Below are 19,009 nucleotides of genomic sequence, written 5' to 3'. Positions count from 1 at the left end.
CAGGCTGGAATGCAGTGGCACCATGTCAGCTCACTGCAACCTCTGTCTCCTGATTTCAAGCTATTCTCCTGCCTAAACCTCCCAAGTAGCTGGGATTACAGGCACCCACCACCACGCCTAGCTAATTTTTATATTTTTAGTAGAGATGGGGTTTCACCATGTTGGCCAGACTGGTCTCGAACCTCTGACCTCAGGTGATCCACCTGCCTGGATCTCACAAAGTGCTGGGATTACAGGCATGAGCCACCGCACCTGGCTGAGTTATACGTGTTCAATAACATTAAAAGGTGTTCAGCAATGTAATAATTAACCCAACTCAGATTTGTTGTCAGAATTTTCAGTCTAGTGCTCGCTTTGCTTTGGCAGCTTACATACGAAAACTGGAAAGATACAGAGAAGATTAGCTTGGCTCCTGCACAAGGATGACACGCAAATTCATGAAGCATTCCACATTAAATTTTTTAAATAAAGTAAAAATATATATATTTTAAAAGAGGCCAGGCTCAGTGGCTCGCACCTGTAATCCCAGCAACTTTGGGAGGTCGAAGTGGGTGGATAAGTTGAGGTCAGGAGTTTAAGACAAGCCTGACCAACATGTCGAAACCCTGTTGCTACTAAAAAGACAAAAATTAGCCAAGAGTGGTGGCACACGCCTGTAATCCCAGCTATTCAGGAGGCCGAGGCAGGAGAATCGCTTGAACCCAGGAAGTGGAGGTTGCAGTGAGCCAAGATTGCGCCACTGCACTCCAGCCTGGGTGACAGAGTGAGACTCTGTCTTAAAGAGAAAAAAAAGAATTTTCAGTCTAGGCATCAGGAGAAAAGAAAAACTGAGGAATAACTGTTTGCCACAAGGTATTTCTCTTTTTTATTTTTCTTTTTTTGAGACAGGGTCTAGCTGTGTCACCCAAGCTGGAGTACAGTGGTACAATCAGAGCTCACTGCAGCCTCAACCTGCCAGGCTTAAGCAATCCTCCCACCTCAGCTTCCCATGTAGCTGAGACTACAGGTGCATACCACCATACCTGGCTATTTTTTTTTTCTATTTTTTTGTAGAGATGGGTGGGTTGGTGGGGGAGGGTCTCACTATGTTGCCCAGGCTGGTCTCAAACTCCTGGGTTCAAGTGATCCTTCCGCCTTGGCCTCCCAAAGTGCTGGGATTACAGGCGTGAACCACCATGCCTGGCCTCACAAGATATTCCTTATTCTTACCCCACTGAAGACAGCAGAAAAGGAAAGACGCAAGTAAGATATAAGGAAGAACTCCCTTGTTCAACAACATACTTCTGAGAAAAGTTACAGAATCATTTTTTTGAAGTCTCTAAAAAATGGGATATAATTATAATTATTTCAAATGTCCAAGGCATAAATTAGGTGATTTCTGAAGAACATTTCCAAATTCTTCTTTTTTCCTAAGATATGAGAGTTGGGAACTTTTAAGCCATACCTCAACCACTGGACCGCTCTTTCCTGCTGCTAATTCTCCCTCCTAAGCATTGGAAGAACTTGGTATTCCTCATAATACACCCAATACCCATTACCCAAAAAATAGTGTTCTCTGAGTTGTGGATCTCTTAAAGTTTCCTGCAGTGTGAAGCCAAATCACAGTTCCCACGTCAAGTATTCGCAATACACCCAACACAGCAACACGTTTAAGCTTTAACCGGAAGGATGCAATTTCTGCCACGCAAATAGAACCTAATTCCTATGGAGTATCGTATCAGTGTATTCTATTTACACTAATAATACCTTATTTTATCTGCATAATACATTGCACTTAACCTTCCTTGGAAATAGTGTGTTTTCTATTTTACAAATTGGTTAAAGATAACTCTTTCATGACAAGGATTTGATTTATTTGAGCCCTGCTACTATACCTTGAGAGCCATAAGTGAAAATTAGGACATTATAGCCAAGGTAAATAGCACATTTATTGTAGTCATTGTCAGCCCTCTCAACCTGAGAAGGAATTCTTCCTTGACACATAGGATGGGGGAGAACATGGTGTGTATTAAAATATGTGTGTGTGTGTACACGACTTGTCACTTATTAGAAGCTATGAATATTGAAGGTAGTATCACTTCCTATATAATTATAAATTGTATTTTTATAATTATAATTGTAATTGTATTAAAAATATTTAAAAATAATTATCACTATTATTTCTGTCATAAGAATTATTAACAGAAAAGGCAAAAAAAAAAATGAGCACAAATTCACCCAAAATGAAGTAGAGTTAGAAAAAAAAGTCAGAAATGCACTTTAAGGAGAGTGTCTGGTTCAGAAGCTTCAATGAACTGATTTGATTGAATTTTTTTTTCAAATCAAATATGTCTTTAGAATTGTTTCCTGGAACACCTGGGTCTTCAGTTTTGTACAGTTCCTCTTTTCTTATGCACCCTCTACCTATCAACTCCTACTCTCAAAAAACAGTATGACACCAATTTTAAAAAAATGTAATACCTCTCCCAGAGGCATTTACTGTTTAAGCCCTCCAGGCATTTTTAAGACATTTTCAGCAACAGTAGGCAATTGAAGACTTCCAGGAAAAAAAAAAAAAGTAGATTTAGTCATTTCAAACTAAAGTTTTAAAAAGCACAAAGTTTTGTAAAAGTCATAGCTCACATTAACAGATAGAACTGGAGGCCAGCCGTGGTGGTTCACACCTGTAATCCCAGCACTTTGGGTGGCTGAGGCGGGCCGATCACTTGAGGTCAGGAGTTTGAGACCAGCCTGGCCAACATGTTGAAACCTGTCTCTACTAAAAATACAAAAATTAGCCTGGTGTGGTGGCGTGTGCATGTAATTCCAGCTGCTCAGGAGGTTGAGGCAGGAGAATCTCTTGGATCTGGGAGGTGGAGGCTGCAATGAGCGGAGGTTGCAGTGACCCGAGATTGAGCCTGGGTAACAGAGCAAGACTCTGTCTCAAAAAGAAAAAAATTTTGAAAAATTAGAAGAATGAGGGATAACTAGCAGCAGAATCCCCAAGTTGGCAATAGGAAAACCTGGAAAGCAACCCAATGTAAACCAAAAGTCTCAGGAATTGGTGGCAATAGTTATCCCAGGAAGTAAGGGGTGAAAATGAGCCAAAAATAGAAGAATTGTTTGCACATTTTTTTTTAGAAGCAATTAGACCCTGGGTCCCCTGCCCCACTAGGTACAGTCACGTGACTGTCCTCCCCACACTCCTGCAGAGGGGTGAAGTTGATTCTCTGGGCTCTGGACTGGACAATGCCAGGCACAGTTGAGGAATGAGTACTATATTAACAAGAAATTTTAGTGAAATACCGGCCAGGGGTGGTGGATCAAGCCTGTAATCCCAGCACTTTGGGAGGCCAAGGCAGGTGGATCACCTGAGGTCAGGAGTTCAAGACTAGCATTGCCAACATGGTGAAACCTCGCCTCTACTACAAATACAAAACTTAGCTGGGCGTGGTGGCGGGTGCCTGTAATCCCAGCTACTCTGGAGGCTGAGGCAGGAGAATCCCTTGAAACCAGGATGCAGAGGTTGCAGTGAGCCGAGATCGTGCCACTGCACTCCACCCTGGGTGACAGAGTAAGACCTTGTCTCAAAAAAAATTAAATAAATAAGAAATTTTAGTGAAATACTATAAACCGAAGATTGGAACCACCACTGCTTCCCCTACTTGGCTACCAAAACAATGGCAACCAAGAAAGAGATTAGAATATTATTTGCCTTCTAACCAACTCGAAGGGAAAAAAGATAATGAAATTGGGGCTTGCCCAATTAAACACACAGTCAGCTCACACTAAAGTGTATAGAACAGCAATAAGCAACTGCACACAAAACTTCCAATCAGTGTTTTGGTTTTTTTTATCCCATTCTTAATTGTGAACAAGAGCCAAAAATCACTAGGCAGCTAAGAAAAAATCTCCAACATGGGAAGAGAGAGTGAGGGGAAAAAGAGAGCATGAATGAAAAAGAGAGAAGAATGAAGGGGGAGTAAGCAGGAGCAGAATACATAAGTGAAAAATAAAACAACTTAAAGAGAATAGTCCATGCCAAGATAAAAACTTCAAAGAAACTATCATTAATTTCCTCGGAGATATGAGAGTATACTGCTACAAGAAATAAGAAAGGATGGTATTAAAAGACAACTGTCGGAGAAAAAGAGCTCTTAATAACAATTTTTTTTTTTTTTGAGACGGATTCTCGCTCTGTCACCCAGGCTGGAGTGCAGTGGCGCAATCTCGGCTCACTGCAAGCTCCACCTCCCAGGTTCAAGGAATTCTCCTGCCTTAGCCTCCCAAGTAGCTGGGACTACAGGTGAGTGCCACCATGCCCAGCTAATTTTTTATATTTTTAGTAGAGACAGGGTTTCACCATGTTGGCCAGGATGGTCTCCATCTCTTTTTTAAAGGATAAAAATAAACAACTCAGTAGAAGAGTTTTAAAATATAGTTAAGGAAATATCTCTGTAAGTAGAGCAAAAACACAAAACAAAGAGTGTAAAAAGTAAAGGGAAGCTAAGAAAATTCAAAGATATTCCATCCAAAATACTAGATATATGAATAATAGGAGCTGTAGACATAGAGAAAGAGTTAAAATAGAAATAAAGAAATCATCATGGGCTGAGCACAGCTGTAATACCAGCTACTCAGGAGGCTGATGGGAAAGAATCATTTGAGGCCAGGAATTAAGATCAGCCTGGACAACACAGTGAGAGCCCACCTCTACAAAATAAAATAAAATAAAAGTCAGCCAGGCATGGTGGCATGCACTCGTAGTCCCGGCTACGTCGGAGGCTGAGGCAGCAGGATTGCTGGAGCTCAGAAGGCCAAAATTACAGTCCGCCCGCTCTGAGCTCTGATCACACCACTTCGCTCCAGCCTGAGTGACAAGGTGAGACCCTGTCTCAAAACAAACAAAAAAAAACAAACAGCCTAAGAAATTACCGTGGATGTAGTACATGAAAATTCTGCAGAATTGAAGGACCTGGGTACCTGGATTGAAAGAAGCAGTCAACTGCTCAGGACACTTGAGTGGATAAAAATAGACCATATTATGGCACATGATTGTACAACTTCAGAACACTGGAAATAAAGAGCTACCAGATGAAAAAAGGAGGTGGTATGGAGGACCCACATGAATGGTTTTGAATTTGTCGACAATACTACAAGCTAGACGACAACAGTGTTCCATACCATGAGAATGTTTAATCAAGTGCCATTTTTAAACATATCAAAATTTATTGTATGGAGGTAAATAAGTACTTAAAGGGAAATGTTTTAGCTGTGAAAATGTAAATTAGAACAGTAAAAAAAGGCCTGGTGCAGTAGCTCACACTTGTAATCCCAGCACTTTGGGAGGCTGAGGCAGGAGCATCACTTGGGCCAGAGTTCAAGATCAGCCTGGCCAACATAATAAGACCATGACTCTACAAAGAAATTTAAGAATTAGCTGAGTGTGGTGGCATGTGCCTGTAGTCCCAGCTACTCAGGAGGCTTAGGCAGGAGGATCACTTGAGCCCAGGAGTTCAAAGTTACAGTGAGTTGTGATGGCACCACTGCACTATATCCTGGGTGACAGAGTGAGACCTTGTCTCTGGAAAAAGAAAAGAATGGAAAAAAAAAATATTTCAAATAATCTAAGCTTCCACCTGAAGAAACTATAAACAGAAGAGTAAATTAAATTCAAAGCAAGGAAAAGAAAGGAAATAAAAATTAGAGTGGAAATCAATGAAATAGAAAATGGAAACAATGGAGAAAAGTCAATGAAAACAAAAGTTGGTTCTTTGAAAGATCAATAAAATTGACATGCTTTTAGTTAGACAACCAAAATCCATTTAAGTACCTACTCTGATATGAGCTGTATAAAACAGTTATACATATGCTCTACCTCTGATAGTTTTATATTCTAAGTGACTATAAAATAACTTATACAGAAGTTAATTAGACCAAAAAAGATATCGTGAATTCAAGGTTGATAATGGTCCTTGAGAGTAGGATGATACCTCAAACTTTTAAGGCCTATGAGTGGCATAAGGTCACTCCCAAACACGTAAGGATGGTTTTATGACCCTTGTTTAACTTTTTTTTATAGATGGGGTCTTGCTATGTTGCCCAGGCTGAAGTGCAGTGGCTATTCACAGACACAACTATGGCACTTTAACCTCAAACTCCTCTAAGTTCAAATGACCCTCCTGCCTCTTGGTTCAGCCTCCCAAGTAGCTAGGACTCTGGGCACACACTATTGCATGGCTTTATCTTTGTTTATATTCTGTTTTCATATATCTATGTTCAACTTTACCAGATAAGGGGGAAACTCGATTTAAAAATAGTAGGCAACAGAGTAGTATATATTCTATATATTCTATAGATACTAAATAGATTTGTTATGTATATTTGATATATTCAGATAATTTTTCTTTCATTATTTCACCTTTGTATTTTTCAGTCCATAAAGTCTGTGTAATGCCTAGAAGGTTCATTCAATTTTTTTCCCTATTTAAATCAATATCCACAGCTACAACTGATCTTAGAGCATTTTAGGAATATCAATGGTAGTTTTCTAAAATTTTTATGACTTCAGTTAGAGTTTTGCTTCTTTCTCTTTTTGGTTTAAATTCTTGGTTTTCTGAGTAATAATCTATCATCTGGCCTCCCTGTATGTGCCTTGAGTTTCTTCATCTTACACTGATGTAATACTTTTGTGGATGAGAAAGGAGTGAGAGAAACAACTGAAAAGAGGCCAGGTATGGTGGCTCATGCCTGTAATCCCAGCATTTGGGAGGCCGAGCTGGGAGAATTTCTTGAGCACAGGATTTCAAGACCAGACTGGGAAACATAGTGAGATCTTATCTCTCCAAAAAAAAAAAAAAATTAATTTGCCATGCATAGTGGCACATGCCTGTAGTCCCAGCTACTTGGGAGGCTGAGGCAGGAGGATCCCTTGAGCCTAGGAGATAGAGGCTGCAGTAAGCCATAATTGCACCCCTGCGCTCCAGCCTGGGCAACAGAATGAGACCCTGTCTCAAAAAAAAGACAACTGAAAAGATGAAAAGTGAGGAGTTGTGAAAACTACTGTTTCTTTCTTCTGTGTGTGTACATATGTGTGTGCATGTATGTATGCGTATATGTATGCAGATATATGTACACAAACACAGTTCCAGTTGCAGGGCTGAGAAGCAATCAGCTATATATGTGTATCATACATACATACACAACTATATACAAACACATACATGCACACACACAGGATAAAGAAAGAAAAATCACAAGAATGTTACAGAATAGAGGAAAAAAGAGGATGTGATTGGAGAGAGCCACAGAGGGGGATTCTATGGTACTGGCAATGATCTATTTCTTTCTTTCTTTTTTTTAGAGCCAGAATCTTGCTCAGTCACCCAGGACTGAGTGCAGTGGCATGATGGCATGATCATGGTTCACTGCAGCCTCAAACTTTTGGCTCAAGTGATCCTCCTGCCTCAGCTTCCAGGGTAGCTAGGATTACAGGAATATGCCACTATGCATTTTTACTTTTTGTAGAGACGGGGTCTTACTATGCTGCCCAGGCTGGTCTCAAACTCCTGGCTTAAGCTGTCCTCCCACCTCAGCTTCCCAAAGCCCTGGGATTACTACTGAGCCCAGCAATATCTAATTCTTTTTTTATTTATTTTTATTTTTTATTTTTTGAGACGGAGTCTTGCTCTGTCGCCCAGGCTGAAGTGCAGTGGCGCCATCTCCACTCACCACAAGCTCTGCCTCCCGGGTTCACACCATTCTCCTGCCTCAGCCTCCCGAGTAGCTGGGACTACAGGCGTCCGCCACCACACCCAGCTAATGTTTTGTATTTTTAATAGAGATAGGGTTTCACCGTGTTAGCCAGGATGGTCTCGATCTCCTGACCTCGTGATCCACCCACCTCGGCCTCCCAAAGTGCTGGGATTACAAGTGTGAGCCACCACGCCTAGCCTTTTAGCAATATCTAATTCTTAACAGAAATAATTATACAGTTGTTCATTTTAGCATGTTATTATTATGCTACTGGTCAATGTATGTTTGGATACTCTTCTATATTTTAATATAGTTCACAATTAAAACATGAGGAAATAATAAAAACAAAAAAGTATCCCAAAAATGCAAAAAAGAAAAATAAATAGTACTTTTTAATTTTAAAACATACTAAAACAAAGTTTAATAGCCTCCAATTGATGAAGGGCTATTGCAAATCATTAGACAAAATATAAATATCCCAAAAGGAAAAAGGACAAAGACTAAGACTATGCACAGGCAAGTCTCACAACAGGGAGGAAAAGGCCGGGCACGGTGGCTCACACCTGTAATCCCAGCACTTTGGGAGGCTGAGGCCAGTAAATCATCTGAGTTTGGGAGTTCGAGACCAGCTTGGCCAACATGATGAAACCCTGTCTCTACTAAAAATACAAAAAAAAAAAATAGCTGGGCGTGGTGGCACATGCCTGTAATCCCAACTATTCGGGAGGCTGAGGCAGGAGAATTGCTTGAACCCGGGAAGCAGTGAGCCCAGATCACACCACTGCACTCCAGCCTGGGAGACAGAGTGAGACTGTCTCAAAAAAAAAACAGGGAGAAAAAAAGTAAACAGCTCATGGCTTAGCCAAGGTTCTCTAAAAAACAGAACCTGAACAAGATTTAAGCATGAATGCCTTACAGGGAGATACAATCCCAGGGCAGGGAGAGTGAAGGATGAGAAACAGATCCAGCGGCACTACAAAGAGGTTACAAGGAAAACCTAACAGTGCTGTGCCAATGGTTCAGTGGCTAAAATGTGCATTAACAGTTCATGCATCTGGCTGGGCGCGGTGGCTCACGCCTGTAATCCCAGAAGTTTGGGAGGCCAAGGTGGATGGATCACTTGAGATCAGGAGTTTGAGACCAGTCTGGCCAACATGGTGAAACCCTGCCTCTACTAAAAATACAAAAATTAGCCAGGTATGGTAGCAGATGCCTGTAATCCCAGCTACTCAGGAGGCAGAGGCAGGAGGATCACTTGAACCCGGGAGGTGGAGGTTTTGGTGAGCCGAGATTGTGACAGTGCAATCCAGCCTGGGTGACAGAGCGAGACTCCACCTCAAAAAATAAAAATATAAAATAATACATAAATAATAATTTAAAAAAAAAACAGTTCATGCATCACACCTGTCCACATTGCCTGACCTGGTACCCCAGGTAGGGACACTCTACCAGTTAATGGAAAGCAGAGTAAAAACTTTTCAGAAACTTTCACACCTTCATGGAAAGCTTATTCTTCTAATTACACAAGTAACAGCAAAAAAAAAAAAAAAAAAAAGGAACAGCTTCCCCTGGACAGAAGGCAACGTTGGCATATGAAGAAGAATCTTCTGAACAGGAGTCTGATGATGAAATGGCAGATAAAGGTTCTGATGATAATTGGGATGAAGATGAGGAAGAAAGTGAAAGTGAAAAAGATGAGGATGTTGATGAAGAGGATGATGAGGATGCTGAAGGAAAAGAAGAAGAAAATGGTGAGGACAGAGATATGGCAAGTGGAAAAGAATTATATGAAGATTCTGATTTAGGCCCTGAAAATGAAAGTGAAGAAGAATGAAGACAGAAAAGTAAGCACGTCAAATTATCTAAACTTGCCCGGTGATGCCAAGTCCTCCTGGGGAGGGTTGCCTCTGTGCCAGGATGCCGAGGACCACTGCATATTTCCAAATTCATAGCGGTGGATCCTATGCCACCTTGCTGTCCTGAGCACCTAAGACTTAACTATGTAAATAAGAGCATTTCGTTCAAATGTTAATAAACTTTACACAGTATATAGACACATTTTCTGAAATGTACAGACATCAGTGTCCAATATATGGTATATTTTTATAATATAATATCCTAGTATGATTGGTTATATCAAGAATTGACGTAAGTGCAGATAAAAACGTTTCCCATAAGGTTTCAAGAACTGGACTGTTGTGAAGGAGTCAGCTCTTATCTCAGGTTGGTATCTTTCATCAAATCCAGATGCAACGCAGCACTAGTGAAAATTTTTTTAATTTGGTACATTTAAATTGGTACCTTTTCATGAAATATGAAGGGATAACTAAAAACTGGAGTAAAAATGATTGTAATTTTTTAAAACCATCAATATCACTAGCTTGTCCACTAACTGGTAATCTGACTTGAGTAAGATTAAATATTTGGAGTACTTCCCCAAAATAACCACTTATTTTTTAAGCTGTCATGTGAAGTATTTTTAAAAAACAAAACAAAAATTACGACAATTAAAAAACTAAAGAATTAGCCACATTAAGGATTTTTCTTGACTGCAAATTGCTTGTAAAGAATCATCAGTGTATGAATTAGAAGTGCTTGTTACCTGCAACTTTTTTAAAAGTTCAATTTATACCTGCTTTTGAAGATGTTTTCATTTTTATTTAAATTACGAATAGATCAAAGAACAATTGTCTATTTTTTCTCTTTGGTTTTTAAACATTAATGATAACCTTATTCGAATTTTTTTCCAAAGAATATATTTTTATAATTAATAATTTAATGTTTTACTTCCTTTTCATTATCTACTCTTGGCAGTGTTAGGGTATCTGTTTACCTTTGAAATAATAAACCTGATTCAATTTTTTTTTTTTTTTTTTGAGAGGGAGTTTCGCTCTTGTTGCCCAAGCTGGAGTTCAATGGCGTGATCTTGGCTCATCACAACCTCCGCCTCCCAGGTTCAAGTGATTCTCCTGCCTCAGCCTCCTGAGTAGCTGGGACTACAGGTACACACCACCATGCCTGGCTAATTTTTGTATTTTTAGCTGGGACAGAGTTTCTCCATGTTGCTCACACTGGTCTTGAACTCCCGACCTCAGGTGATCCGCCCACCTCAGCCTCCCAAAGTGCTGGGATTACAGGCGTGAGCCACCACACCCGGCTGTGATTCAAGATTTTTTATGTATATATAAATAAGTATTGTGGTGTGCTGCAAAAGCCTTTTCAAATTATCAACAGATTTTTTTTTTTTTTTTTTTTTTTTTTAAAGAATGAGCCAGTATTTGCTTAGTGCTCACTAGGGAACCTGAAGATGGAAGCTCACCTCTAAGGAAGGGCTGGGCAGATGGATTGATTTTTTCCCTCCTGTGAATATGTAAAACAAAACCATTATCTCTGAAGGACTTTTTAATATCAGTGGCAGAACAGAGATTTGTGTTCTCAACTTAAGAGCTGGAGTCATATAAGCATCCTGGGAAAGCAAGTTTCAACCAGCTACTGGTGTAATATACAGTTATATTTGTCTATAAATGGAGCTGTTTATGGCAATTTAATACCATTCTCTTTGTAAAGTGAATAAATATTCATCTTTCAAAAAAAGAAGTGATGTTGTGAAGGACTTTTTTTAAAGATAAGATAGGTAACAGTATTAGTATGATAATGAAAAGATTCAGTAAAAAGTGAAGAAATGATCAGATGGAAGATTTGCTGAACGGCTGTCCTTGATAGACAAGAGGAGTGAGGATCTATATGTATGTGGACTAACTGGCTCAGCTAACATAGAGAGTTCATCTACTGTGGGAATAAGCAGGAAGCTGGAGTGAGTGGGAAGAGATGCTAGCAGGTGGGTAAGGTGAGGGTGGATGTCTAGGGAACTTCTAAGTGCTTTCAGGTTTTTTCAGTGAAACAAGAGAAGTATCAGCAGAGTGAAGACAGAGAGGAACTATTGGAAATTTAAGAAGAATGCAGACAGTGTGAGTCTTTTGGCCAGGCATGGTGGCTCACACCTGTAATCTCAGCACTTTGGGAGGCCAAGGCGGGCGAATCACTTGAGCTAAGGAGTTCGAGACCAGCCTGGCCAACATGGAGAAACCCTGTCTCTACTAAAAATACAAAAATTAACCAGGCATGGTGGCGCAAGTCTGTAATACCAGCTACTTGAGAGACTGAGGCACAAGAATCACTTGAACCCAGGAGGTGGAGGCTGCAGTGTGCCAAGATTGAGCCACTGCACTCCAGCCTGGGTGACAGAGCGGGACTCTGTCTCAAAAAAAAAAAAAAAAAAAAATTGTGTGAGTGAGTCTTTTAAGAGACCAGGAAAAAAAAACAGACCAGGAAAGTGTAGTGTAATTACCAGGTACCATCATCAAGGTCCAATTTGTGGTTCAAAGATATGAATGTAAAATAAGACCAGTCAGCAGAGTTATGTGTTAATATGTGAATACTTATTTTTAAAAACTTAGGCACTCTCAATGATTCATATGGGAAAAAGGAAAAGCTAGAGAAAAATGAGGTACCTAAACATATTTTATGAACAAATGATATACAACAGACTTAACAAATAAGATTACTCCTTATAGTACAGAATCTATAAAAGCTACAATTTTTTTTTTTTTTTAAATTGCAGACATTTACTTTTAATATTTATATTTGGGTCTGTAAACAAAGCTGGTAAAAAAAATCCTAAGAGTTTCCATACATATTTATAAAAATTTCAAGAATATGATCCTTATCACTTCTGAAAAATATGCATTTTTTAAATTCTAAAAGCCAGTAAATGTAGAAGTTGAAGGGGACGAGAAAAACGCTGTTAACAGATTATCTGAATTTTCCTCTTCCCAAATACCTAAAACATTGCATATACCACTCTTTTCTGTGTAGCTTGTGAAACCCAAAAACTCTGATTTCTCTTCACTAGTCTGAAACAAGTCTAGTAAAGACTGTACCGGTGAACTACAAATTCTGTTTTCTTCTTGTGTAATAAATTCAGTTCTTTTATCAAATTCAGCATTTGGTTCCAGATTTTCTTTTCTATTTCGTCCTAACAATATTTTCACTTTTCGATGTATTTTACCAGAAGGTAAACTATCCATATTCTTGATGTCACATTCATTGGGTTCCTCAGGAGGAGAATGGGATGGAGCCTTTGCCTGAACAGTTAGGTGCTCTTGTGAACTGTTTATTGTTATCAGACCAGAATCATGAGTAAATATTGAATGAAGGTCCTTTTCCTTCAGATCCTTTGCTGGAAAAAGCACAGTATCTGACTTTTGTTTTGGTTGAGATGCACTATTATCTGTACTGAAATCAGAAACATGTACAGATGCCTGTATGTTACATTTATAGTGATCTACCCTTAGTTCTTCTAAGTCATTTTCACTTAATGTGTGTTCGGAAATGTCAAGAATGCATTCCTGTTTGTTTTTATGTAGAGGTAGCTGTGTAAAATTCTGTCCTATGTCATTTTCAGCTGTACTTAACATGGAACATTTATTACTCATTTTCTCATTAAGCCCTCTCAATTCATTTGAAGGGTGGGGGATGGGCTCTGAAATTAACAGAAGCTTTTTTTCAGTTTCCTGGGTCTCTTTATACAGGAAATTCTGCTCCATCACTGTTATATCATCTTCCTGGCAATCTTTCTCAGAAATATGTTGCAATTCCACTTTTTCCTTTTGTTCAGTCTTTTTTAGGACACTTGCAGAAACAGGAGAAAGGGATCCAACACTGTATTTTATTCTTTTCTTTTTAGGTGTGTCCTTTTCATATTCCACAAAGTCAAAAACTAATTTAGATACAATATCATCAACAACTTGATACTGGTTACTCTGTGCAAAGTTTCTGTGTTGCTCACTTAGAAGGTGAGTTTCTAGGTCTTCATATTTCTGCAAGCAACATTCACAATATCCTTTTTTCTTCTTCTCTTTCAACTGGAGTTGAATTGAGGTTCCACCAAACTTATCGCCATCTGTTTGGATTCTTAGTTTAACCTGAGTTTGCTTTTGCATACTAGATGGCTTGTCTACATCAAATGGACTGCAGGGCTTCTGAATAGAATAATTTATAAAAGGCATATTGGTCAGCTGAAGATAAAATGGCCTATAAAGTTGGCTCATATCTTCCACCTTTACAAAAGGCTTTTTGAGTCTTCCTGTTCTTGTTTTTTGTGCGCCACTACCAACTCTTTAGCCATATAAGTGAATACCAATTTGAATAACTGCAGATTTCTCGTCAGAATCCATGGAGACCAGAAGACAGTTTTAGGACAGGAGTAAGGTGCTGAGACAAAGAACTCTCAATTCGTGATTCTTTTTCCATTGAAGATATGATCATATGAAGGATATCTAAGAGAATTCCTTGTGCCACCAGATTTGCTCTAAAACATGCGAAAGTAAGTTCTTCAGGCTAAAGGGATATATCCGAAGAAAACCCCATCTCTTACTGAAGTACTTGATTTCTTGAGTAAATACAACTCTTTTTTCTTTTGTTCAATGTAGTATCTAATGTCATCAATATGAAGAATTTTTACTCCCCATGACAAGGCATTTGATAATATACTATTTGAAGGAATAAAATCATGGTCCTTGATAGCTTTTTCAACTAATAATTTTCCTCTGCTTAAACACACTGTGTCTGGTGACTTAAATGAACTTCCATCATGGCTGGGATGAGGTGAAGTGGTTTCTGCAGTATATGCAGATTCTGGACTTGGTACAGGAGAAATTCGACCCAAGGTTTGTGCAAATTTAGCTTCCTTCTTATTTGAAATGAGATAACTGATATCTTTGCTGAGAAATTCTTCAACTCGCCCTCCCAGATCCTTAATGTCCTTTTGAAGTTTTTCAGATATGGTGACAGAAGGTAAGTCAAGGTAAAATACTTTTCCCCAAAGTGGCTTACATTTGGATTTTTCTGGCCTGTTATCAGTTTTCAGAGATTTCAAAGATGGTCTGTTTTTTTCATTTTTGACTTGGATTCCACCCTGGAAATGTCCTTTACTGTGGATCCTCATGGCCCCGGAGTTCATGGCAGTCGCCCGGCACCTACATGCTGGGTCTGGAGAAAGTCTCGCGCCGGGCAGCCGGGAAAGCATGGCTTCCCCAGGCCTGTTGACAGGACGGCCACCTCTCTCCTTCCGCCGGCTACGGCCTCTACGCAGTAGAGGTACCGCGTCTGCGGGTCGGGTTTCCGGGGCCGGATCCGGCTCCAAGGCGCGGAGGAGGAAGGCGCAAAGCACAAACGAGTGGGCTGCGGCGGTTGGAAAATAGCTACAATTTTTAACAAGCTTGTTGAAATGTTTTTCATAGAATCTAGTAATTTTTAGACATTGAAAATGATGGATTTCTGATATGTGCCCAGGATATAAATTATTTTTTAATCTAAATAATTTTTTTTAATTTATTTTGTTTAATGAGACAGGGTCACACTATGTTACCCAGCTGGTCTTGAATTCCTGGACTCAAGCAATCCTCCTGCCTTGGCCTCCCAAAGTGCTGGAATTTACAGGTGTGAGCTACCACACCCAGCCACAGGATGTAAATTCTAAAAATCAAGTTACGCAAAAGATTACACCTCAATTATATTCCACTTTGACAAAAATGTTAATGATATTATTGAATATATTTAATATTTTGTATATTAGACGTGAACTTTTAGAAACAGAAATTTTTTGTCTACATGTCAGCACCATGGATTTATGACAGAATCAACTGCATTTGGTTTTAGTTTCACATCAATAAATTTCTTAATCTTGAACACCAATCTCACACATTAATGTGATTAAAGAAATCTTTACAAATGGGAAATTGGTAAAGGAAGGTGTCATGTGGTTGTCACTGACAATGGAACAAACAAGGGTCTGAGTGGCTTAAGAATCACAGCCATATGTTTAGTTCACATCATTTGGTTATGTGTGCTCAGGAAGTAATTATAGCAGAGCATAAGGTAACAGAATTGCTGGCTGTGGCAGCAAGATTGGGGCCACATTCATCATTCTTCTGCAGCCAAAGACAACAACATGACTTGTAAGAGGTTATGGAGCTGCCTGATCACGTACTCATATAATATGTTCAAACAATGAGGAGGAGTAGCTACTGAAGAAAGAAAAAGAAAAAACAGTTCCTTGTTCAAAAGAAAGCCTTAGCATTGTACTTTGCAGAGATGAGTATCTACAGCACAGAATTCACTCACAAACAGTCCCTTGCAGAGATAGGGGTTTGTTGGCTTGAGAGTCCCATGAGAGGGTATTGAGAGTCCCATGAGAGGGTAAGTATTGCCTGATGATGCCTGCCGCGGGGAGCTTCAAGTCATGCCGCTCCACCAAAGGTGCTGGCATTGGCATGCATGCAATGAGTGAAAACTGAGATGCAGATGGAAATTCAGAGCTTTTGCTAACCTGAAAGCCAGTTACATTGCTCCACTGGTACTTTTCCAAACTCAAGGCTTAAGGATAAATTTTGTCCATATAATTTTATATATCATGTGCATACATTTTTTTTCTTTTAAACAAGGTCTCACTCTGTCTTCCAGGCAGTAATGCAGTGTCACAATCACGGCTCCTGGGTTCACTTCCCACAATCACCTCCCAGGTTCAAGTGATCCTCGTGCCCCAGCCTCCCAAGTAGCTAGGACTACAGCTATGACACCACACCTGGCTAATCTTTTAATTTTTAGTGGTGGCTGGGCATAGTGGCTCACACTTCTAATCTCAGCACTTTGGGAAGCTGAGGCAGGCAGATTGCTTGAGTCCAGGAGTTCGAGCCCAGCCTGGGCAACATGGCGAAACCCCATTTCTACTAAGAATACAAAAAATTATCCAGGTGTGGTGGCATGTATCTGTAGTCCCCTCTACTTAGGAGGCTGAGGTAGGAGGATCACTTGAGCCAAGGGGGTCGAGGCTGCAGTGAGCTGTGATCACACCACTGCACTCAGCCTGGCCAATGACAGAGTGAGACTCGGTCTCAAAAAATAATCTAATAATTTTTAGTACAGGTGGGATCTCACCATGTTGCCTAAGCTTAAATTTTTTAAAACAAAAAACATGAGCACAACAATATTCAGTATTTGTCTCTAATTAGGCACAAAAGCTTAAATTTGTGGAGCTGCCTCAATGAAACTGTGCAATTACCAATGACCCAATCTTCAATGGCAGAATATGCCATTGAAGAGTAGATGAGTCTTTAGTTGGCTACAATTCAGAGGTGAGAACATCCAACAACTTGGTGGCAAGATGACCACATGGCAACCAACATTATATCCCCTCACTGCCGTTAGCTGAAACAAGCATCTCCTTGGCAGGCAAAGGTACAGTCTGAAAACAACAAGCAGACCAGCAGCTAAGATGTCTAGGTAGGAGGTGTTGCACCTGGGCCACAGTGTCAAACTTCTAAAATATTACTACGAAAACTTTAATATGAAATTGTAATAATAATTATGCTTATTGATCTTATTTTGATCAACTGGATTTACTTTGTTATTAAAATATATATATATATATTTTTTTGAGACAGAGTTTGGCTCTGTCGCCCAGGCTGGAGTGCAGTGGCACAATCTCAGCTCACTGCAACCTCCTCCTTCCAGGTTTAAGCGATTATCCTGCCTCAGCCTCCCAAGTAGTTGGGATTACAGGCACTCACCACCACACCCTGCTAATTTTTGTATTTTTAGTAGAGACGCGGTTTCGCCATGTTGGTCAGGCTGGTCTCAAACTCCTGATCTCAAGTGATCCACCCACATTGGCCTCCCAAAGTGCTGGGATTACAGGTGTGAGCCACTGTGCCTGGCCATTAAAATTTATTCTTTCATGGTTATATTTGCCTTCAGCCTCAATTCCACTGAATATTAATTTTAATAGCCAACTTTTACATTTGGCCAGAATGTAGGTGGTGCTCTTCTACTTTGCAGGTAAATAAACCATGTGTGCATTGCATAAATACAACATGAGGAGAAAACTGGCCAAAATGTTGACCAATTAACTGGGTGCCAGTGAATTATTTTCTTCTTTGTATATAATTTTCTGTTTCTTCAAATATATTTATAGCTAGATCAAAATATAGATGAGTAGATTGGTAGGCAGGTAGATCGATTTAAGAAGATAAATTCTCTTTTTGCAAAAATAACAGTTATGTAACAGATATCTTTTAAATGCAGACTTTGACAACTCTGCTATTACATTTTATTACAAATGAGCCTGTTGAAATTGTTTTGAATATTATGATAGACAGCCTGGGCAACATAGTGAGACACCATCTCTACAAAAATTTTTTAAAATTAAAATTAGCTGGGTATGGTGACATGTGCCTAAAGTCCTGGCTACTTGGGAGGCTGAAGCAGGAGGATTAGTTGAGCCTAAGAGTTCAAGGCTGCAGCGAGCCATGATTGTGCCACTGCACTCCAGCCAGGGAAACACAGTGAGACCTCGTCTCTTGGAAAAAAAAAAATTAAAATATTATAACACTGCACAAATTCTGACTTTGGGAGTTCACGCTGTGGTTCTACAATGATTTTAAATGGCCCAAATCTTGGCTTTTGCATCATTATGTTTGCAGTGGGGATCAGTAAACTGAGATTGAGTATTCATTCAGTTAATTAACAACCTAACTATTGCAAATAGGGGAGAATAAAATTTACATCTACTACCTTATTGCAAAAACAGGTCTAGGCCATTTGGCAATTGTAGTTTAAGACAAAAGAATGAGAACTGAAATGCTGAGCATGAAAGTTGAGCTCAATTAGAACATCGCTCAACCTAAGTTTCCCAAGTAACTGATTCTAACCAGGAACTTTTGTGTGAAAACAATGGGGTTTTGTTTTGTTTTGTTTTGTTTTGTTTTCTACAAATGTCTGAGGTAGGAAAACAAGGCTTCTCAGCGCATGGCAGTCTTGACAATGATCTTCAAGATCTGATCTTTGCCTTCAGCCTTGGCTGAGGAAAAAAGGGAACCCCCCACCCATCATCCACTGTGGGAGAGAGGACCTGAAAATTTGTTTTTTTAAAAAAATACGCAACTCGGCCTGGCGCGGTGGCTCACGCCTGTAATCCCAGCACTTTGGGAGGCCAAGGCGGGTGGATCACGAGGTCAGGAGATCGAGACCATCCTGGCTAACACGGTGAAACCCCGTCTCTACTAAAAAATACAAAAAAATCAGCCGGGCATGGTGGCGGGCACCTGTAGTCCCAGCTACTAGGGAAGCTGAGGCAGGAGAATGGCGTGAACCCGGGAGGCGGAGCTTGCAGTGAGCCGAGATCACGCCACTGCACTCCAGCCTGGGCGACAGAGCA

At 39.9% G+C, this 19,009-nt stretch overlaps 1 protein-coding gene, 2 non-coding genes and 1 pseudogene across 3 annotated transcripts; 2 read left to right on the top strand and 2 right to left on the bottom strand.

Annotated features, from left to right (window-relative positions):
- The first annotated feature begins 354 nt into the window (after positions 1 to 354).
- Positions 355 to 457, top strand: LOC116458213 (U6 spliceosomal RNA). The gene has a single exon (XR_004245260.1). It is a non-coding gene; the product is annotated as a U6 spliceosomal RNA (small nuclear RNA).
- A 5,490-nt stretch (positions 458 to 5,947) lies between these two features.
- Positions 5,948 to 9,568, top strand: LOC116457970 (WD repeat-containing protein 43-like; annotated as a pseudogene).
- Positions 9,569 to 12,359: 2,791 nt separating this feature from the next.
- LOC116457969 (protein DBF4 homolog A) lies at positions 12,360 to 14,972 on the bottom strand. The gene is made up of 2 exons (XM_058430925.1): positions 14,159 to 14,972; positions 12,360 to 13,913 (listed from the first exon to the last, which is right to left on the bottom strand). Exons 1-2 carry the CDS (start codon positions 14,819 to 14,821, stop codon positions 12,492 to 12,494), a joined length of 2,085 nt encoding a protein of 694 aa, XP_058286908.1. The 5' UTR covers positions 14,822 to 14,972; the 3' UTR covers positions 12,360 to 12,491.
- A 3,592-nt stretch (positions 14,973 to 18,564) lies between these two features.
- On the bottom strand, positions 18,565 to 18,703 carry LOC116458164 (small Cajal body-specific RNA 20). Its single transcript, XR_004245230.1, has one exon. It is a non-coding gene; the product is annotated as a small Cajal body-specific RNA 20 (non-coding RNA).
- Positions 18,704 to 19,009: the final 306 nt, after the last annotated feature.

This window comes from Hylobates moloch, unplaced genomic scaffold (assembly GCF_009828535.3).
Source record: "Hylobates moloch isolate HMO894 unplaced genomic scaffold, HMol_V3 SCAFFOLD_18, whole genome shotgun sequence".
Taxonomy (NCBI): Eukaryota; Metazoa; Chordata; class Mammalia; order Primates; family Hylobatidae; genus Hylobates; species Hylobates moloch.
This window is presented reverse-complemented; position numbering and strand designations above follow the sequence as displayed.

Bases quoted from the DNA above. Each gene is read 5' to 3' on its own strand.
- LOC116457969 (XM_058430925.1), bottom strand. From the start codon at position 14,821: ATGCTTTCCCGGCTGCCCGGCGCGAGACTTTCTCCAGACCCAGCATGT. The intron at 13,914-14,158 runs GTTTTCTTCGGA...TTATATGGCTAA, and splicing joins GTACTTCAGTAAGAGATGGG to AGAGTTGGTAGTGGCGCACA.